General features: G+C 38.8%; 1 protein-coding gene across 4 annotated transcripts in view; it reads right to left on the reverse strand.

The window, feature by feature from the left end:
- ARP4 (actin-related protein 4) overlaps positions 1-19,747 on the reverse strand; it is a 317,083-nt gene that overhangs the window by 71,378 nt on the left and 225,958 nt on the right. For all 4 annotated transcript variants that reach the window (XR_016264320.1, XM_089447839.1, XM_089447838.1 and 1 more), the window contains exons 15-18: positions 10,711-10,762; positions 10,471-10,537; positions 9,344-9,406; positions 9,138-9,200 (exon numbers count right to left, since the gene is read on the reverse strand). Coding sequence is in view for 3 of the 4 variants with exons in the window: in XM_089447839.1 (XP_089303965.1) it covers positions 9,138-9,200; positions 9,344-9,406; positions 10,471-10,537; positions 10,711-10,762 (245 nt within the window). In the remaining variant the exon portion in view is untranslated. The remainder of the gene's footprint in view (positions 1-9,137; positions 9,201-9,343; positions 9,407-10,470; positions 10,538-10,710; positions 10,763-19,747) is intronic.

A 19,747-nucleotide genomic window follows, 5' to 3' on the forward strand; every position in this document is an offset into this window, starting at 1 on the left:
TCAGTCGGAGACAGATATTCCAGCTAAAAACCCCGAATGAGCAATCCCACAACTCTCAGCTCCAATCTACCCCACGAAATCTCCCAGTGTCTACCTCTACGGATTGCGTCAGCCTCTTTGGCCCAGCGTCAGCCCAACTAGCCTTGCGTTAGCCTCTAGAGGCTATGCGTCAGTCTCTGAAGCCTCTGCGTCACTCAAGCTAGTTCTCCTCAGACACTACGCAGCTCCTGCCTCCCTCTGTGTGGCCTCTAACTAGCTTTGCATCCCTCTCTCTCGACTTCTACGTTGATGCTCTCGGTACCCTCTCTGCCTCTCTGCTTCTATATTCACTGCCCCTTAGCTGCAACTCTGATCACTCCTTCGATTTCCTTAGCAAGCCCTGCCCCAGAAAATCGAATTCTTGATCAACTCGGTGTGTTCTCCAAGTGACCCTCAAGCCTCCTCTTACACTTTTCTCGTTGACAATTCAATGGCCGAGATTAAGTCTCTAATCAATGGCTAAGATTAGATTTGTTTGATCCATGACTTTTGGAACCTTCTAACCCAGTTTTATATTAATTCCAATTAATATTTTATTTTCCCTATGTTTAGACTTAGGGACTCCATTAAAAATATTAATTATTTTAATATCTCCCAAACTAGTTAGATTCTGAACAAACCATTTCTGGGTATTGGAGATCTCATGTGCTTTAGCCTCTCCACCAATTTTCGTGGCTAGAGCACATCTGATGCTACCCCAAATAACACTTGGAGCAATCATGAAATACGAGATTCTCGGACAAACGAATCCCACTTCGGTTGTCGCAGAGGATCACGGTAGTATCCAATGTATGTCCAAAAAGCTCATTGAAGAGCTTCCTCAACTAGACAGCCTCACAGGAGGCCATACTCGCAGCAATGTACTCTGCCTCAGTGGTGCTCAAACCTACCGACTTATGCTTCCTGCTCATGTAGGATATTGAGGCAGAACCCAAAGAGAAACAGCACCCAGAAGTGCTCTTTTGGTCCACAACATTACCTGCCCAATCAGCATCAGAATATCCATGTAGCCTCGCATCTCTGGCAGTGTATCTCAACCCATGAGTGATTGTGCCCCAAAGATATTTCAGAAGATCCTTGGCACCAATCCAATGTGAGTGATGAGGCTCAACCATATATTGGCTCAACATGTTGACTGCAAAACATATCCGGATGGGAGTTCACCAAGAACATCAATGCTCCTATCCATTGATGAAACTGAGAAGTATTTCCCAAAGCAAGTCCGACAGCACTACTGCATAACTTCTTGAAGTTAAGCTCCATCAGGGTAGTCACAGGCTTGCAGTCCACCATACCAAATCTCTCCAAAATCTTCACCATGTATTTTCCTTGAGATAGGAAAATCTCTCCTGCCTTTTGCCAAACCTCCAACCCTAAGAAATAGTGCATCAGTCCTACGTCCCTAACTCCCTCATCTCAAATTCAGAAGCCAACTCCCTCTTACATTTGTGAATGAGAGGGTCTGCACCAATCAGAAAGAGGTCGTCAACCTAAGTCACAGGACACATCCTTCAAGGTCTCGTGTCCCATATTTAACGTGCCAAACAGGAAAACGACCCTAAAACATGTCGAAAACGTTTTTTGTCATGTCCTCTAAAACGTAAAACGTATTTGGGCGTTTTAGTCGTGTCCTGCTCCTGGAAAACGAGTATTTGGTTTATAGAAAACGTTGCCCTAATGTTTTTTCCTCCGGTTGAATACGTTTGGAAACTTGGCACTTTCCGCAGCTTTTTCACGTTTCATTTGCAGTTCATGACATATATTTTATTCAAATGTTTTGACCTCTTTTAACGTTTCATTTGCAGTTCATGACATATATTTTATTCAAATGATTTAAAATTAAAAATATCTAAATACTCTTTTACGGTTTTGAACGCTGGAAGATGTGTTTGCAGCTTACGTGTTATGGTTTTCAACGCAACTTCTGTTTTCTGTTTTAGTTGCTATTAATTACACCCTAAATCACTCACGTTGTGGCTCTTCGCATTGGTTTTTTCGGCGTTAATCTTAATGTTGGATGGAAAATGATTTAGCTTAGCGTTATTTTTAATTTCATAAAACTACACTATCAAACTATTATCGCCAAAAAACCAAAATTAGACGAGACTCAATCTTATTTACTTTTTACTTGATGTTATTGACTTTTCATTTTTAATCTAAATATATTTCGTCATACTGATACTATAGATTTTGTATTTAGCTTATGGCTTATCTCCTATTTCTCGGTCTTCTGATTTTCTAATTGGTTTTATGTTTTATCACACAACTTTCTATCATATTTGGAATCTAGAAACACATGTAAATTGTCAAACTCCTTCTCTTTTTATATTTAACAAAAAAAATTAATTGTCAAATCACATCCCGTGCTTCAATTGGACGTTACTTGTCATTTTGACTATCTAAACCATATTTTACTCTTAACAAAACTTAACTGTGTAATTATTATTACATTTGGCATTTTTCTCTCCATTCGTAAACTACCATGCAATAAAATAAAATAAGGATGCAAAGAATTCGGGCAACAATCATTCAATATCACATTCTAATTTCTATATAGTAAATTCTAATTCTATTTATTTTTTTAAAATGAACTATGAACTTTGAAGTAATTATATTTTAATTTGATTAGATAAGTTACAGCCTGCAATTTAATATGGATAAAAAACTATATTTCAGTATATATATATATATATATATATATATAAAACGTGTCCCTCGTGTCCTGTTTCCAAGTCGCTGCGTTTCGTATTGAATACTCGTATTTACGTGTCCTCCGTGTCTCGTGTCCTCATGTCATGTGACTTAGTCGTCAACATACAGCACCAGTATGAGAGGCTTATCATCCTCAACCTTAAAGTAAAGGTTTGGATCGGCTTCACTCCTAGTGAATCCCAGCTTCATCAAGTAGCTATCGATCCTCTCATACCAAGCTCAGGGTGCTTGCTTCAGCCCATAGAGGGCTTTCTTCAACCTACATTCGTGAGATTCCCAATTATGAATCTCAAACCCCTTGGGTTGTTCCACATAGACTTCTTCTTTAATTGAACCATGCAAGAACGTGGTCTTGACATCCATCTAATGTAGGTTCCATCCTTGCAAAGCGACAAGGGCTATGATAGAGTGGATAGTGGTGTATCAGGGAACAGTACAAATATCTCATCATAATCTACCCCTTCCTTTTGAGAGAAGCCTCGAGCAACAAAGCGAGCCTTGTACTTTTCAGCACTCCCATCAACTCCATGCTTGATTTTGTAAAGCCACTTTGAGGTGACAATTGTTTTATCCTGGGGTCTAGGGACCACATCCCAGACATCATTCTTCATGATGGACTAGTATTCCTCATTCATGGCATCCTTCCATACTTGAAGGCTCATTTTTGAATGATGGTGCTCATAATGGTCAAGTATCCCTGATACTTGGTTGGCTTCTTACTTTCACGGAAAGTCCCTCTGGGTGCAGTATGTCCTTCGGCATCATCAAGTGTCCCCCTAAGCCATGAGAGCCTCTTCCTAGAAAAGGAAGGCTCTTGCGAGGGGGATCAATAGGATCCATAGGTTCTTCCATTTCAGGCATCGTCTCATCTTCCTTCTCATCCAGCTTCCTGGTGTCAGCTTCTTTATCTTTCCTTAGAATAAGAAGATTGTCAACCTTCCTAAGAGCCATATCTTCGTCAAAGGTGACATCATGACTTATTTTGACTTCCCTTTGACCAGCCACATAGATTCTATAGCCCTTAGAATTTTCGTTATAGCCCACGAAGAAAACCCTTCTTTCCAAATGCACCCAATTTGTTTCTTTTATCATTCGGCACATGAAAATATACGGGACTTCCAAAGATTCTAAAATGAGAGACATTAGGTTTCTTACCAGTGAACATCTATTTGGGGGTCTTGGAATCCAATGCTTGATGAGGGCATCGGTTTTGAACATATAGGGCGGTATTTGCAGCTTCGGCCCATAGAAACTTTGGAAGCCTTTGATCATGGATCATGGAACGAACAGCTTCCATAATCGTACGATTCTTTCTTTCCGCCACACCATTTTGCTCAAGAGTGTATGGTGTTGTGGTCTCCCTCTTAATGCCAATTTCCTTGCAAAAGTCATGGAACTCATTGGATTCATACTCAGTCCCATTATCAGTCCTTAAGATCTTGATCCTCTTCTTGGTTTTATTCTCGATCAAGGCTTTGAAATGACAGAACTAGGAGAACACTTCATCCTCCTTTTTCAAGAAGTGTATCCAAGTCTTGCGAGGATAGTCATCTGTAAAAGTGAGATAATATAGATATCCTCCCAAAGAGTTCACAGACATCATACCAGATATGTCGGAGTGAACCAACTACAGAATGTCAGAGGTCTTGTTATGGCTAGAGGGTAATGGTCCCCTTTTGAGCTTTCTTTCAGCACATCCCAGACATACACCTTCTTGCTCTACTTTAAACTCGGGCATCCCTGTCACCATCTATCTCACATCGGGTAGAGCCTTATAATGAAGGTGGGCAAACCTCCATTGCCATAGTTCAGACTGAAGAGTTGTGTCGCAAGACATGACTCCCAACGGACTTCCTCCAACTTGATATAAAGAGTCAACTCAAAACCCAAGAGTGAAAGCATCTTTAAAATACTTTTTCCACACATGTACCTTGCCATCGATGAAGGCCACCTTGTAGCCTTTGTCTTCCATTGCCGAAATGGACACCAAGTCCTTCTTGAGATCAAGTACATATAGGACTTCTTGCAAATGAATTGTGTTACCTTGATTTAATTGAAGAGTAACATTCCTTACACCCTTTACGGGATAGGTGGAATTGTCTCCAAGAATAATCTCCAAGTTTGTCTCCTTCTCTATCAGATGAGAGAGAGCTTCCTTGTAACCAATGAAGTGCCTTGAGACACCACTATCAATAAGCCAATTTTCCAACGAGTCCGGAGGAGAAGTAGTGGAGAGGGTTGATATCAGATAATACTCATCTTGTTTATTGTTAACAACATTTGATTCATGCCTGGAGTTCCTTGCTTTCTTGGAGGGTTGACCACTTCCTTGATTTCCGGCATTCCTTTTTCCTTTGCCATTGAACCTGCCATTCCTTTGATTGTGGTTGGAGTTGCCCCGGGAGTGATTTTGATCATTGTCATGAGATGTGTCCTTCCTATTTGGACACTCCCTCACATAGTGGCCAAATTTATTGCAAGCGAAGCATCTTCCCTTCCTTCCACCCTTCGATCCGGTCTTTCCTTTGAAGTGACCTTTAGACCCAAAATTATTTCTCCTTTTGGCTTGAGAGGAGAAAGCAATGGGGTTGCCTTTGCTTGAAGGCATTTCTTGCTCCACCATCCTTGTCTCTTCTTGAATGCATCTTGCCATCAATTCCTCAAATCCCAGAATTCGATCGTTGTTGAGAAGAGTGGTTCTAAATACATACCGTTTGGATGGAAGCCCTCCAAGAGTAGTGATAGTTAGTTCCCTATCAGCAATGACTTCTCCAATCGATAGGGGATCATTCTTGATCTGAGTGATCCTTAAGAAGTAGGATTGAGTATCCTCGTCCTTGCCCTTCTTAATATCCTTCAGCTTATTTTTGAGAAACAAAACTTGATTTGCATCACTAACTTTAAACAAGCTTACCAGTCTATCGTAGATCTCCTCGGAAGTGTTCAACTCGGAAACGTAGGCCACCAAACGCTTGTCAATAAGAGTCCCGGATGATCTTCTTTGCTTTGACTTCACCCTTTGTGTACTTGTTCCTTGTGGCAGTCAGTGCATTTGATGGAAGCTCCATAATTCTGCCTCTCACATAGTCCGACACTTCCTGCTCTTCCAATATCAGATCAAGAGACATCTTCCATCCGTGATAGTCAGACTTCTCACGGAGCTTGTCTTCAGTGGGGAAGTGTGATGAAGAACCCATGAAGCCTTTTGACTTTTCCCAACTGTCTTCAATGATTGCTCTTGCTCTTGCTTGGGCTTTGTCTTCACCTCAATTCTCATACCATGTGAAATTATGGTATGTTCTATGCTTAGAGCAATTTACTTCAATTCTTCTTATTAGTCCAATGTCAATTCTCAGTTTAGTAATCACATTAACATAAAAGTAAAATGCTGATAGAAAATAAATGAAATCAACAGAAGACAAGCCAAGACAAGAGACACAAGATGTGGCGCTAGCTAGTGACAAACCCCAATGCGGGGAAACCCTTTGATCAATTCTTCTATATTCTTCAATAATTCAGCACAGAGAGAGAGATAGTACAATATCACAAATCTGTGATTTACAACAGCAATAACAAGGGTGACCAATCAGCTCCCAAATTCCTCAAGATAATCTAGGAGAACTCGGTCTCCAACAGCAGAAATTGCAGCCCAAAAGAGTCAATGTAATAAGGTCAAAACAGCAGTCAATGCTACAGCATACTGCAGCCAGCCCTAACTAGTAAACACTGTCCCAAATGAGCCCTCCAACAAGTCAACACAAGCTGTCCCTAGCCTAGGAGAGGCTGCCCACACAAAGCCGCAGTCAAGGGAGACTATACGCTGGTTAACGCAGGCCTAAATCACCCCAAACAAGATTGTTGTACCTTCCTGCATCCTTGCTGCCCTAACTGCATCCTCTCACAATGATGCCCTAGTTGCGTCCTCTTTCCCATGTGAGAGCTGCGTCCTCTTTCCTTCGTATATCCAAGAGACAAGGAGAGAGAAGAGATGTGAGGATGAGATGAGTGATCTAATGCCTCAAGGTCTCCTCTATTTATATCCCACGTTGAGCTTTCACTGGGGGTGTGCAACACTATTTTACATGTTGGTCGACCTTGACAAATTGTCAAGAAATACAAATAAATTCATATCTCCATGAATACATGTGGGAATCGGATGATCGTTAGATCAATCCTACACCTCTTGACGAGAGGAATCCAATAAAAATATCATCTGCCATAATAAATAAGATGACCCACATGGAGTTTGGCCCTAGTTGCCAATTTTAACAATATTTAGCAATTGTACAGGCCATAGATCTCAGTAACTCCATAGAGAGATCATTTTTCTTTGAATTTGCATATTTCCATACAAAAGAAGCAGAGCAAAGCAGCAAGCAATAGGAAATATTTAACTGGGTTAATAACACCTTTTGGGTAGCCAGAAATTTCACACCCACCAGGGGAAGGGGTTCCATTCTATGTCATCGTATTTGTTGGAGAGCAAAGCAAAAGGGGATAAAATTTAGTAGCAGTCGTACAGGCCGGAAATAATTAACTGAGTTAATAACACCTTTTGGGTAGCCAGAAATTTCACAGCCACCAAGAGAAGGGGTTCCATTTTATGTCATCGTATTTGTTGGAGAGCAAAGCAAAAGGGGATAAAATTTTGTAGCAGTGGTACAGGCCATAGGTCTCAGGAAACTCCAGAGAGAGTACTTTTTTCTTTGAATTTGCATAATTCCATACAAGAAAAAATAGAGCAAAGCAGTCTTACCTTCTAGCTGGGTTTTCTCCTACACAAGTTTCCTAGGATAAATCTTGTGTTTATTTGTGTATGGTGTGTACTTTTCTGTTATCTATTTTTTGCATTTCAGCTATTTCATAATTTTAAGTATAAAATCAATAATTAAGGAATCTAAGATCTAAAGAAAATTAACCTTCACAATAAAGATTTTAGTATTTTACTAGATCTGTTGTGACAAATTGTTCTGGTGCAGTTTACAAATCACACCAAGAGGGATTGAATCATTGAAGTTCACATTGATGAAGAAGATAAGAATGAGTGCAAGAAAGTACTTTGGACTCCTATAACAAAGCTAGTTTTGTCTAGGGTAGTGCCAGCAATGATGATATGATTTGGTTTATGGTTTTGCAGGTTGGATGTGAAGAGTGGTTAAAATCAGCCACAGGCACAATAACTTCCAAGAGTGTATCCACCATTTTGGACACAATTTTCAGGCTATAGTAGGTTTCAAAGATCTACTTTTTATAATCTAATATACTTTAGCACCTGATCAAGGATAGGTAGGTTGAAACTTTCAGCTAACATTGACTCATTTGATAGATGACTCAATGCTAATACAGGTGGTTGGTGACAAACTTATTCTTATCAGCCGTGGCAAAGTACATGTCATTCAGCAAACCTTATTTCTGATTTGATGGCATCTTTAGAACCTGATTTCTGAAGGACTCAAAATCTAACTTGGTGCACATAAGTTTGTATTTTGGTACAACCTTGTATTTTTCAAGTGACACCTATAGGAAGGTGGTATACTTAGCATAGTATAATGGTCATGAAAATGTACTATTATAATAGTCTCAGCACTTTAATATTAGGATTTAAGAACTTAACATGGACCTAATTAGGTCATATGTCACAAAAAAGGGTAAAACCAACAACTAATAGTCTAAAACCTAATGAATACATACATGTCTTGACCTTATTTATTAGTGTGACATGTCACTTACTACTTTATGGCCATGAAGCACGACCCTTATAAGACCTGCAAGTACATGTGAGTCTTGACGGGTCTTATAGTGAGACGGGTCACTCGCATAGAACACATGGTTCTTACCCGTACCCATGAAGACCCGCATTAAAATCTTCTTCCTGCATTCAACGCGCATGGAACCCACATAAGACCCGTGAAGACTCATAATTCAACTTTTTTTTTCTTTTTTCTTTTTTTTTTTTTCATATTTTAAGTTTTTTTTGCATTTTGCCGAGTCTTACACAAGTCTTATACAGGTCGTCCAGTCAATAGCCAGACGAGTCTTATACCAGTGCGAGTCATGCAAGTTTGCTTTATGGTTAGTTGCTTTGTTATCTTATAATAAGCATAATGATAAGAACTTTGATAGAGTAGATTGAGCTAAGAGTTGTCAGTGATGCCTGTGGCATGGATGAAAACTGAATATACCAGCCCTAAAGAAGCAAAACTCCCAAACATCAAACTATATGCGCAATAATGCTTTGGCATGTATATCCAAGAACAAAGAATATAAACCTTAAGAAAGTTGAGATGTTAAGAATACAATACTTTTATTTAAAACTAGTAAGGGAAATAAATGAAGTGCAACAGATAAACAGGAAAAGTAGTCCACACAACATTTGTAAAGTTTACCAGAATACTGCTAAACAATTCTCGGCGTATATCCACGTCACACTTATTTATACTCTCGATAACCTGTATTTTTAAAACAATACAAGAATGCATGATAAATTATCCATTAGCATTAACTCTTGCATCAATACCTGTACAGTCTTGGTTACAAGATTCCTAACAAAAACTCAAGATACTTTTATTAAGCATGGAGTGTTCTTTCTTACCATCTGGGGAAGCCCGCGAAGTGAATGCCCTAAATTATCAAGCTTTTCCATATGAGGCAGTGTCTGCAAATACAAAAATAAAACAACAAGAGATCTAGTTAAAGAATAGAGATGTGCTGACTGATGGAGCATTATCTGTAGCTCCATCAATCAATCAAATTCATTGCTTCAGCACAGATGTATAGAATCATCAGGATAACATCCTTAGCATATGAAAGAGCCAAAAAATGGGAAGACCAATTATACAAGTTTGTCAGACCAAGAAAAAATACTTCAATTTTGGTATTGTTCAAACTTTCGACTGACTACTGGTTGGAAAACAAAGAGAATATAATTAAATTGTCTACATATTAGATTCCATTATAATGTCTATGAAAGCTCAGTTAAAAATCCCTATATATAAGGCTTAGGGCCTAAATTTTCAGTTTCTGCATCAACTTGGAACAACCCACAAATTGGACAACCATGAGCCATGTTTGATCCATTCATGACAGCCGAGCATTTCCTACTGATGTGCTCACAACAAAATGAAGGGATAACTCATGAAATATAAATCTAGAATAAATGAAAAAAGGGTTATACTGTGCAGTTGTTGTCTGCAGCTATATATATGAAAACCTATGGATGCCAGTAGGCCTTGAATATCTTATAAGATCTCTGGATACTTAAAATTGCAGATTATCTGTTTGTGATTTGTCAATATGCACTATCCCTTGGTTAATAGATTTACTTCTCCGATTCAAAGCCATGGGAATCATGAAGAATTAATGCTTGCCAATGGGACACCCAAAAACTTGTATCTAGTCTCTCAATACTGAAAAAGGCTTGCAATAGGTTGCATCTGCAAATAGAGCAGACCTCATGAGACGACAAATTTTCAACAAGAAGCAATAACCTTCTGTAAAATATTTTATATATAAAAGATTTTAGCTATTTCAGACCTTTCAACAAAACGAGAAATTAGAGAAACTGAATTTCTTGACCGCTTGATACAGAATCCTGGAAACTGGAATTTCTTTGTCAAACATTTTATCACCCCACATGCCCTTCTCAAAAGATAGGAAGCTAAACAAAATAGGGATAACCAAGTATTGATACCCTTTAGAGTTATATTCTATAGAAACTACCTGAAGTAGGGACGGGTTGAATATAAGATCAGGAAATTTGAATCTATCAGCTCCAAATTCTAATATCCTGATAAGAGCTCATGACAATATCACACCATGTTAGGCCATTTTCATACACCTCCAAATGTAATTATATCTAAAACATGATAATGTAAAATCTTAACCACAGAAATGCCAGAAATAAGCATTTTCTGAAATAACTCATGTAAAAGAATAATATTCAGGATACACAGTACTTACTGTCCATCTGGGAGTTCATAAGATGTTGTTGGAATGTTAGAATAAGAAGATTCTGCAAAAATATGGAAAAAAAATGTAATGGTTCCATGTCTGGTCTACTAGTTTAAGAATCTAGTAGTAGTTCTAAGTATACACTGCACAAGAATACTGTGAAAAACAAGAAGAAGATAGCAAATGCTTTTCTATGTTTCAAGTACAGGAAAAACACAACTGTTAAAAGAAAATAAGTGGAGATCCTTTTTATAAATATGCATTATGCTACAAGACTATGAAAAGTGTTGAGAAATGTAACTAGTTTCAGTCTTCATAATTGTATTTAAGTCATGATGTAAAAGAAAATTATTTGTAAAAACAAAAATTATTTATTAGCATGGATTTCATGATTATTTATTTTGTTTCTAGGTCAAAAGCACCCATTGACTGCTCTAGGGTTTGTGTCTTTAGTCAAAGTCTTAGTCATGGTGTAAAATGTTGGAAAATGTAACTAGGTTTGGTCTTCATTAAATGTATTTGAGTCATTTTGTAATGTACTTGTCAAAGAATAAAGAAAAAAAACATTATTATTATTATTGTGACTTATTAAAGCATGGGTTTCAAGCTTGGGTCATCATGTTTTAGGTCAAAGTCCCCATTGAGGACTTCTAGGATTTATTCTGAGTCAATAGAGTCAATGTACTTTTAAAGAGACCCTTCTTGGCCTTTTGAATCATGTAAAAAGGTTTCGTATTGAGTCAAATATAATTTAAGTATCCTCCACATCAAGTCGGCCTGAGGACATCAATTCGACCTCCCTTGAAGCCTATAAATAGAAGCAAGTCGAATTCATTTGGAGGATCTCATCTCAAGCAAGTTCGATATCTCTAAGGAAGCCAGAAAAGTACGAAGTGGATCTAAGGAAGCCAAAGGAAGTGCGAGTTGGGTGGAGTCTAAGGAGAAGAAAAACGAAATTTTGATGCCTCTTTCTCTTTGTTTCGTGCCCTAGTCTGGGAGATTGAAGTCTTCCAAGTTTTTCTAATGTTGGAAGCTGTCTGATTCCAGAAGCTACTACATAATCGAAGTTGTTGGAAGAGAGGTCGAAGATCTGGGACGCTGACTTGGTGTGGAGGGAAGGTTTGGTCTTTGTCTAGGGTGAAGAGTCTCAAAGAATACTATTGAAAGGACGAGAATTTTGACTGGGTTTTCCCCTTCAGTGGGGTTTTTCCCTAGCATAGTGCTTATATTTGGTGTCCATTGTTTTATGTGTTTTTGCGTGGTAATTGCTTGATGAACTAAGAGAAAGAAAATATAAAACTTAATAAAAAGTCAAGAACATCACAAGTAATTATCAAGTATAAGAAAATATTTTTGCCTTTCTGATTTTCTAACATAAAAGACCCTTCTTGGCCTCATTGTGTCAAAGAAAGAAAATTATATTGATATAATTTGGTCATCTTCTCTTGTCGGACTGCTCATTCTACAAGTTGGCCTCAAAATTCTCATGTCGGACTCAAAGAACAATGAAAAACCATTATATATACCCTATCATTCGACCTAGTTTGGAGGAGAACAAGAAGCATTCGATCTGCAACTTTTCAGTGAAGAAAAGAGATGTGAAGAGCCTAAAGGAGAAGAAAAATCACATCGCAGAAGAGGAGTCTCTTGTCCAATAAGAAAGAAGCCAAAATTCTGTCATTTGCCACATGTGCGAAGTAGACTAAGACATGTTGCAGGGAAGAAGGTGCAGGTTGAATTGAAAAGAGGGTTGAGACCCTTGTTCACTTGTTTTTGGAGAACTGATCTATGTTGACTTTTGAATATTTGACTAAGGCTCTTCTATCATTCATTCATTGTCCTAATGATGGATCCCTTTCAGTATTCAAAAGGTCAACAAATTATGATTGCTACTGTGGATAATCCTAACTCTCATTCAACTAAGTTTGACTTGTCATCATGAGAGGTTGACTTGGTGAATGGTGGAAGATCTTGGTCCTGGTTGTCTCATTTGATTTGGTTCTTGAAGAAGAGGAGATTTTTGGGTTTTCCCCTCAAGGAGGGGTTCTGCCAAGGCTGAGAGCCTACATCTTGTGTCATTGATCTTCATTTTTTTGGTAGTTGTTTGATGATAAGAAGGCATAAAGAAATTAAAGAAGAGCTATAAGAAGACGATAACTAAAAAACCATAAATCATTATCAAGTTGCTATGGTGAATAAGGACAAAAAGGCAGCCTGAAGATCAAGCATTCTCATCATCTATCGAAGGACTCCACTAAGTAGAACTCAAATGCAAAGAGGATCAGGAAAAGACTAAGATGAGAAGAATGCCTAAGATTGAGAGTAGCATTGTTTAGACTTCAAGGATCCAAAATTTACAAGGTCAATATTTGAATATGCAGAAATATATATGAGAATGTCTTCATTCTTGTTCAAGATCCGAAAGGCCTAGACAAAGACTTATCGCAGCGAATTAACCTCCTTATCAAGTCTGAATATATAACATAGCAGTGTAAAATCTTTTTGTAAGAATCATAACATCCTTCTCAGAAAATTCATAAGCAGTCTTTCAATCTAAACACAATGTGGCATTCTGTAAAAGTTTCAAGGCTATTTCTTTGGAAAATTATTCCCATATGCAAGCAAAAGAAGTAACATTACAGGAAGATCTAGACCGCACTCTATAGAGACAATTATAGACCTAATCTAAAGGTCTTATAGAGTGAAAAATGAAGCCCTAACCAAAGGGCCAAAGGTTCAGGGTTCATAAAAACCCTAATCTTTAGGGTTCACAATAAAACCCTAGCCTACTTAGGGTTTTTTGATAAAGTCTAGATCACATCATAAAATCCTAGTCTCTTTATGTTTAAGGTTTGGTAATATTATGATAAAACCCTAGCTTTTAGTGTTTGTTATGGATGTCTAGGATAATTGATGAACCCTAGAATTTTAGGGTTTGATGATTTTGGGTTTATGACAAAACCCTTGTAATAATGAATGATCCTAGGAAAGAAACCCTAGGTGTATATGCTTCTATTTGATTGAAGCCCTAGCTTGTTGTTATCTAACATTAAAGTTTTTATGTTTGTATTAAGGTTTACAATAAAACCCTAGTAGAGATTGTTATAAGATTCTAGGGTATGATAATGAAATCCTAGATGTAAAAATGCTTTCGCTGTGATTAGAATAGAGATTGTTATAAGATTCTAGGGTATGATACTGAAACCCTATTTGTAAAAATGCTTTCGCAGTGATTAGAATACTAACAAGATTTAGTTGTTATCTTGAAGACGGAATATAGGATTTGTGACAAAAACCCTAGTGAAGTTGTTGTTAGAAGTCTAGGGTATGAAAGATGTAACACTTGATGTTTGTAATCCTAACTAGCTTTAGGTTTAGGAAGTCTAAAATTTGATTTCTTGTTGAAAGCTTTGATAATCCAAGATGTTCCCATTGTGATGATATGCTAACATTAATAACTTTGATTTCATGCACTTGTACATATATGTTTGTACTTGCTTGTACTTGTTGTTGAAGATTTGCAAGTACATAGTCTTCAAGATGTTGAAGATGCTTACCTACCTCATACTTGATGAGAACTTGATAATGATGATGAGCATGATGGAAAGAGGGAGTTGTAAGAACCCTAATAACATTGAAGTTTACATTGGTGATTGATAGATGACCTTGTTACTATATGAAGATAAAGGATGATGCTCCTAAAGAAACGAAGTTTTGGAAAGTTAAAGTTCTCCGATGATATGATGATAGAGACCGTGTGGCTGAGTTGTTGATGAATTTGCCTCCTAATAGAGAAGAAGCTTGGATAAAGAAGGTGTATATCTCCCCAGTTCAGAGGGAGGACAAGTTGTGATAGTGATAATAAAGACTATGAAGAAAGAATGTGTTAGTTTTGGTAGCGTTGGATGTGTTCTAGCCATGAAATTTGGTGGAGAGGCTAAAATACATGAGATCTCCAGAACCCAAAAATAGTTTCAGGAAATTCCACATAGAGATGACATAATTAGATTATTAACCTATTTTTTAATGTTTCCTAAGTCTAAAATTAGAAAAATTGGTTAATTAATCATAATTAATTAAGTCAAGGTGAGAATAGTCTAGAAACTTACACAGATCGAGTTCAAGATGATCCTAGCCCTTGATTAAGCTTTAATCTTGGTCGTTGGTGCTCTAAGAGAGGATTATAAGAAAAGTCGATGGGCACTTGGAGAACACACCATAGACACTTTTGGGAGAGCACCTGAAGGTGAGGACAATGTTGCACGAAGCGGGAGCGAAGCGAAAGCGTTTTTTGGAAGCGGGGACGCCGAAGCGTCATTTTCCAAAAATCTAGGAAGCGAAGCGTCCGCGGAAGCGTCTGCTATATATATATATATATATATATATATTTTATATTTTTTTGCATTTATACTCAAAACAAACATCCCAAATACCAAATTAATTGTAGAAGACATGAAAACATGCATATTTTTGCATAAATCAAGATAGATATGGCATCCATGATTCCATTGTAGTTACTAGTATGTACAACAATCATCTATATTCTAGCTATTACAAACATACATCAAATTTTTAAGCATATTATAAAACATAAAACATTTAAGCATATTATAAAACATAAAACATAGAGCATATTATGATTTATCTAGCAAGTGAGCAACTGTCAACATTTGTCATGTCCAAAATTCAAATAATAATGTTTACAAAATATGTCACTTGGTCACCGCCAAGCCAAAAAGGTTCAAAATTCAAATTCACAAGTCTACAAGTCTAATGAGTAATCTATGACAAAAAGTAGTAGATTGTGAATATATCTACTAATCTCTCCTCCTTCCACCGTGAATAGAACGTGGTGGCGGGCCTCCACGTGGTGGCAATGAAGAAGATGGTGCCTGTGGAAGTCGTGGCACTGAAACTGATGAAGAAGAACCCCCTGTTGTTGGTGTTGAACCATGGAACCTAGGAACCAAGGGACCAGATGGGGGTGGGGGTGGTGGCATATGAACACGGTCATCATCATCCTAGAATCGCTCAAAAAATTCATGCAAAAAAAAACACTAGTTAACAAAAAAATTAAAAACATGAATTAGAGAAATGCTTTATAAGGGAAAATTGGAAAATTCATACCACAATGGACATACCTAGATAAGAGCATCCTCTAATTGCTCTAGTCGCAACACTCCATCCTCCAAATTGGGCTCCTCTGGATTCTTGTCCCAAATCAACAAGTCTTTATTAGACTTTGCATCTTCACAGTAATGGGACAACAATCGCAAGTTGTAATGAACATAAACCAAGCTCTCTGCCCGGTCTAAATTCAACCTGTTCCTTTTAACACTGTGGATGAAAGAATAAGAGCTCCAACACCTCTCTGCAGAAGAAGTGTTTACCACCTGTGATAGCACCCGCAATGCCAAACTCTGTAGAAGTGGAGTACCCCCTCCATGCATGTTCCACCACTCAAGAGCAGAAAAAGTCTCTCGATCTTTAATTGCATGCATGCTCCCAAATGGACCAGTGTTGAGCGTATAGTTGCTCACCTGTCTCCGTACCAATGCAGCGTCCTCCTCATCAAGGATTAATTTACTCAATGCAGCCATATATTTTTGGTGAACCTCTTGATCTTGGTGTGGTTTTCTCCTGCTTCCCCCCCCAGGTGCTGGTGTTGAAAGCCATGATGGATGATAGTATTTAGGTGTCAAAACATATGCTAATGCATGCAATGGAACATTTAGCATTTCCCATCAGTTTTGCACCTCTACACGAATATAATTGTACAAGGTGATATCTCTAGGCTCAACAATGTCTTTAATCTGCCCCAACATGCTATCCATTTGCTCATACACCTCCCCAATTACTGGTCGATCTGAATCTGCAAACTTGATCATGTAATAAATTGGTTTGGTGAATTGCAAAACATATTTAACCTGTCCCCAAAAGTAACTGTCAAGAACAGTGTCCTTGACTGCATTAGCACCATCTATGTCAGTGTTGATTTCATCCCATGTTTTAGCACACACCAGATTAGTTAAAACTTGTCTCACCTTCACTAGCTGCCTAAAGGTGAGGTAATAACTAGCAAATCTTGTCTTTGCAATTTTAAGCAATTGCAACTTGGAGTAAGTGCCATAGAAGTAGTTTACCCTTGTATGCCCTGTGATGAATTTAATGAGCTGCTTCCCTCTCCTGTAAACCTCAGCAATCCACCCACATTCTTTGTGTTTCACAATATCATGTATCAAAAGGTTCAATGTGTGAACCAGGCACCCAGACCAAAAGATGTGTGGATGAGTACGCTCAATAATTTTTCCTGCTGCCTTACAATTTGCTGCATTATCTGTGATCACTTGAACCACATTATTCGGACCAACATCTTTGATTGATTTCAATAGGAGATCTACAATGTTTTGTGCAGATGCAGTGATGGAGGAGGAGTAATGACATGCAATAAATACTGCACCACTAGAAGAAACACCAAGAACATTTATCAAATGTTGGTTTCTAATATTTGTCCACCCATCTGATACAATGGATACCCCAGAATCTACCCACTCATTTGTAAAACGTGTCAAAGCTCTTTGAACCTTAGCTTTTTCTCTTTCTAATAACACTGTTCTAGCTTTCTCATAGTTGGGGGCCTTGTATCCTTTTGGGGCTTCATTGATAGCCTTTACCATTTCATGCCAATAGGGAGAGCGAAGCACATTGAATGGTACACCGCAAGCACAAAGAAAACGGACTATCTTTCCATCCACATCATCCCTCCCAGCAACATTAAGGAAATCCCCTATTGTTCTTCTACCTCCAGAGCTTGCAGAAGTACCATGAGGAGATGAGCAACTACCAAATTTAGAGGTTGCACTTGATTCAGAATGAGTTTCTTGTTTCTTGTTTTTTTGTTGTGCAGCCATCTCTATTTGGATGTATTTTCTTCTTTCTTCAGTTGAAATGTTTGGGCAAATCTGTACCCCCACAGAACCCTTTTTTTCATCACTGTCCAGCACCCCACAAAGATGCCTCCTCAGACGGGTATATGAACCACAATATGGTTTTCCTCCATGACAACCATGAGGGCACACAAATTTGTAAGATCCACCACCCTTTCCCCCATCAAGTTTGGTCACATAGTTCCACAAGGGTGTTGATGTAGCTTTCCCATCTTGTGTTTCAGTGTCCCCTTCAGGTTCATCCCCTTCCTCTTCAAACCCTTCCTCCTCATCATACATTGGGTCACTCCTATTAGGACCATCACCATTGTCCTCTTCTGTTTCTTCCCTTCTATTCCTCACCTTTGCCATCATTAAAACCAAGAGTGGAATGATACATAGAAGCCAAAAGAACACCATCTTGGAATATGGATATAGGTGGTGGACAACAGCAACCTGTAAATAAAAGAGCAAGTAGAAACAATGGGAAAGAGTAGGAGAGGGAGGAGAAAAATACAAAAAAATTGTCAAAAAAACAAGGGAGTTTGGGGTTTGAACTTACCTCTTTAGCTCTTGTAGATGAAGTCCTCCAAGCTCTTGCTCCAAGCTCTTGCTCCAAGCTCCTCCTCCTTCTCCTAGCTCCTCCTTCTTCACTCCTCCAAGCTCTCCTCTCCTTTCCTCTCTTCTCTTCTCCTCTCCTCTCTTCTCTTCTCCAACTCTCATGAACTCAAAGTGAGAAAATGAGGAATGAATGGGGGCTTTATTCTTTTCATTCCTCACCTTAACCTCACTCTAACCTCACCCTAACCCACCCCCTTAATGTTGAGTGAACATAACTTAAAAAAAAATTAAAAAAAGACTTTTTTTTCCCTTGGGCGCGCCCCTTTTCGCCGAAGCGTACGGAAGCGTGCGCGAAGCGGCCGCTTCCTGCTCCGAATCGCCGCGCTTCGGAGGCCCAAAGCGCGCTTCGGAGCCATGGAAGCGGCGCTTCCGGCCGGCCCTTCGGAAATTCCAGGAAGCGTTTTAAAATGCCGAAGCGCCGCTTCCATGGATCCGAAGCGCGCTTCGTACGGCAGTTCCTAGGCGCTTCCGTACGGGGCGCGCTTCGGAGCTTCGATCCGGGGGGGGGGGGCGCTTCGTGCAACACTGGGTGAGGAGCACTTGAAAGTGTGACCAGTTGCAGATACTCAACGATCTAGACAAATTGATCCTCCAATGCAGGCCAATAGTAGTGATCAAGTCAAAGATCGAGTAGCAAAGTGTCAGAGGGGCAAAGACAGTGATCCGGAGGACGATTTTCAGATCTAGAGAGGTAGAAGGCGAGCAATTGAAGTATTCCACATCACAGCTAGCCTACATTAGCCGCAAGGGTCGCACGGATTTTGCTGACAACGCAGATTAGGGCCACGCGGGTTTTCCCATAACAGACACATGAATTGCGTTGGAGTTCCTAGCACAGCCACACGGATCGTCAGAAGCAAATTTACCCTACGTAGAGGTTGACAACCAAATTTCAGAGGCCGTAGGTTTGCTTGTGGAGGGAGAGAATTATTCTCTCTAATTATTTTCTGTCAAATCTTGTCGTTTGGACAGCCAATTGGGCTTCCAAAGATTGTACTTAAAATTCACTGTTGGATATTAAAATAAACCCTCAGTTTTTTGCATCGATTTTCGCAAGTTGGGTTTTTCCAGGGACATTTTTCCAAAAATACTTCTGTAAAATTTGTGTGCGTGCTAGATTTTCTTAGTTTTCAGCGCTATTTTTCTTTCGTGGTATTTATTTGTGAAAATCACAGTGTGAATTATTTGGTATTTATCATAGCAAACTGCAAATAAATTGTTAAATAAATTAACGATTAGGAAAATAATTTCCAATTGTTGTGATAGATGAAATTTTCACATGATATTAGAGCGTGAGTGATCAACCAGGAAGCTCAAAAGCGAAGGAAATAATTTCGCTGTTGAGAGGAAGCAGTAAGCCAAAATTCTTGGAGGCAGCGCGGTGCTCAAACAGGCATGATGAATTGTTGGGGCAGAAATTCGACTTTCAGTTGCAGGGTTGTAGAAAAGTCAAGTTGCCTGGGTTAGTGATTCCAGCAATCAGAGGAAGCAAGTGTAGC

Source organism: Pinus tabuliformis, chromosome X (assembly GCF_031772625.1).
Source record: "Pinus tabuliformis cultivar Carrire ecotype Pingquan chromosome X, CPIR1, whole genome shotgun sequence".
Classification (NCBI taxonomy): domain Eukaryota; kingdom Viridiplantae; phylum Streptophyta; class Pinopsida; order Pinales; family Pinaceae; genus Pinus; species Pinus tabuliformis.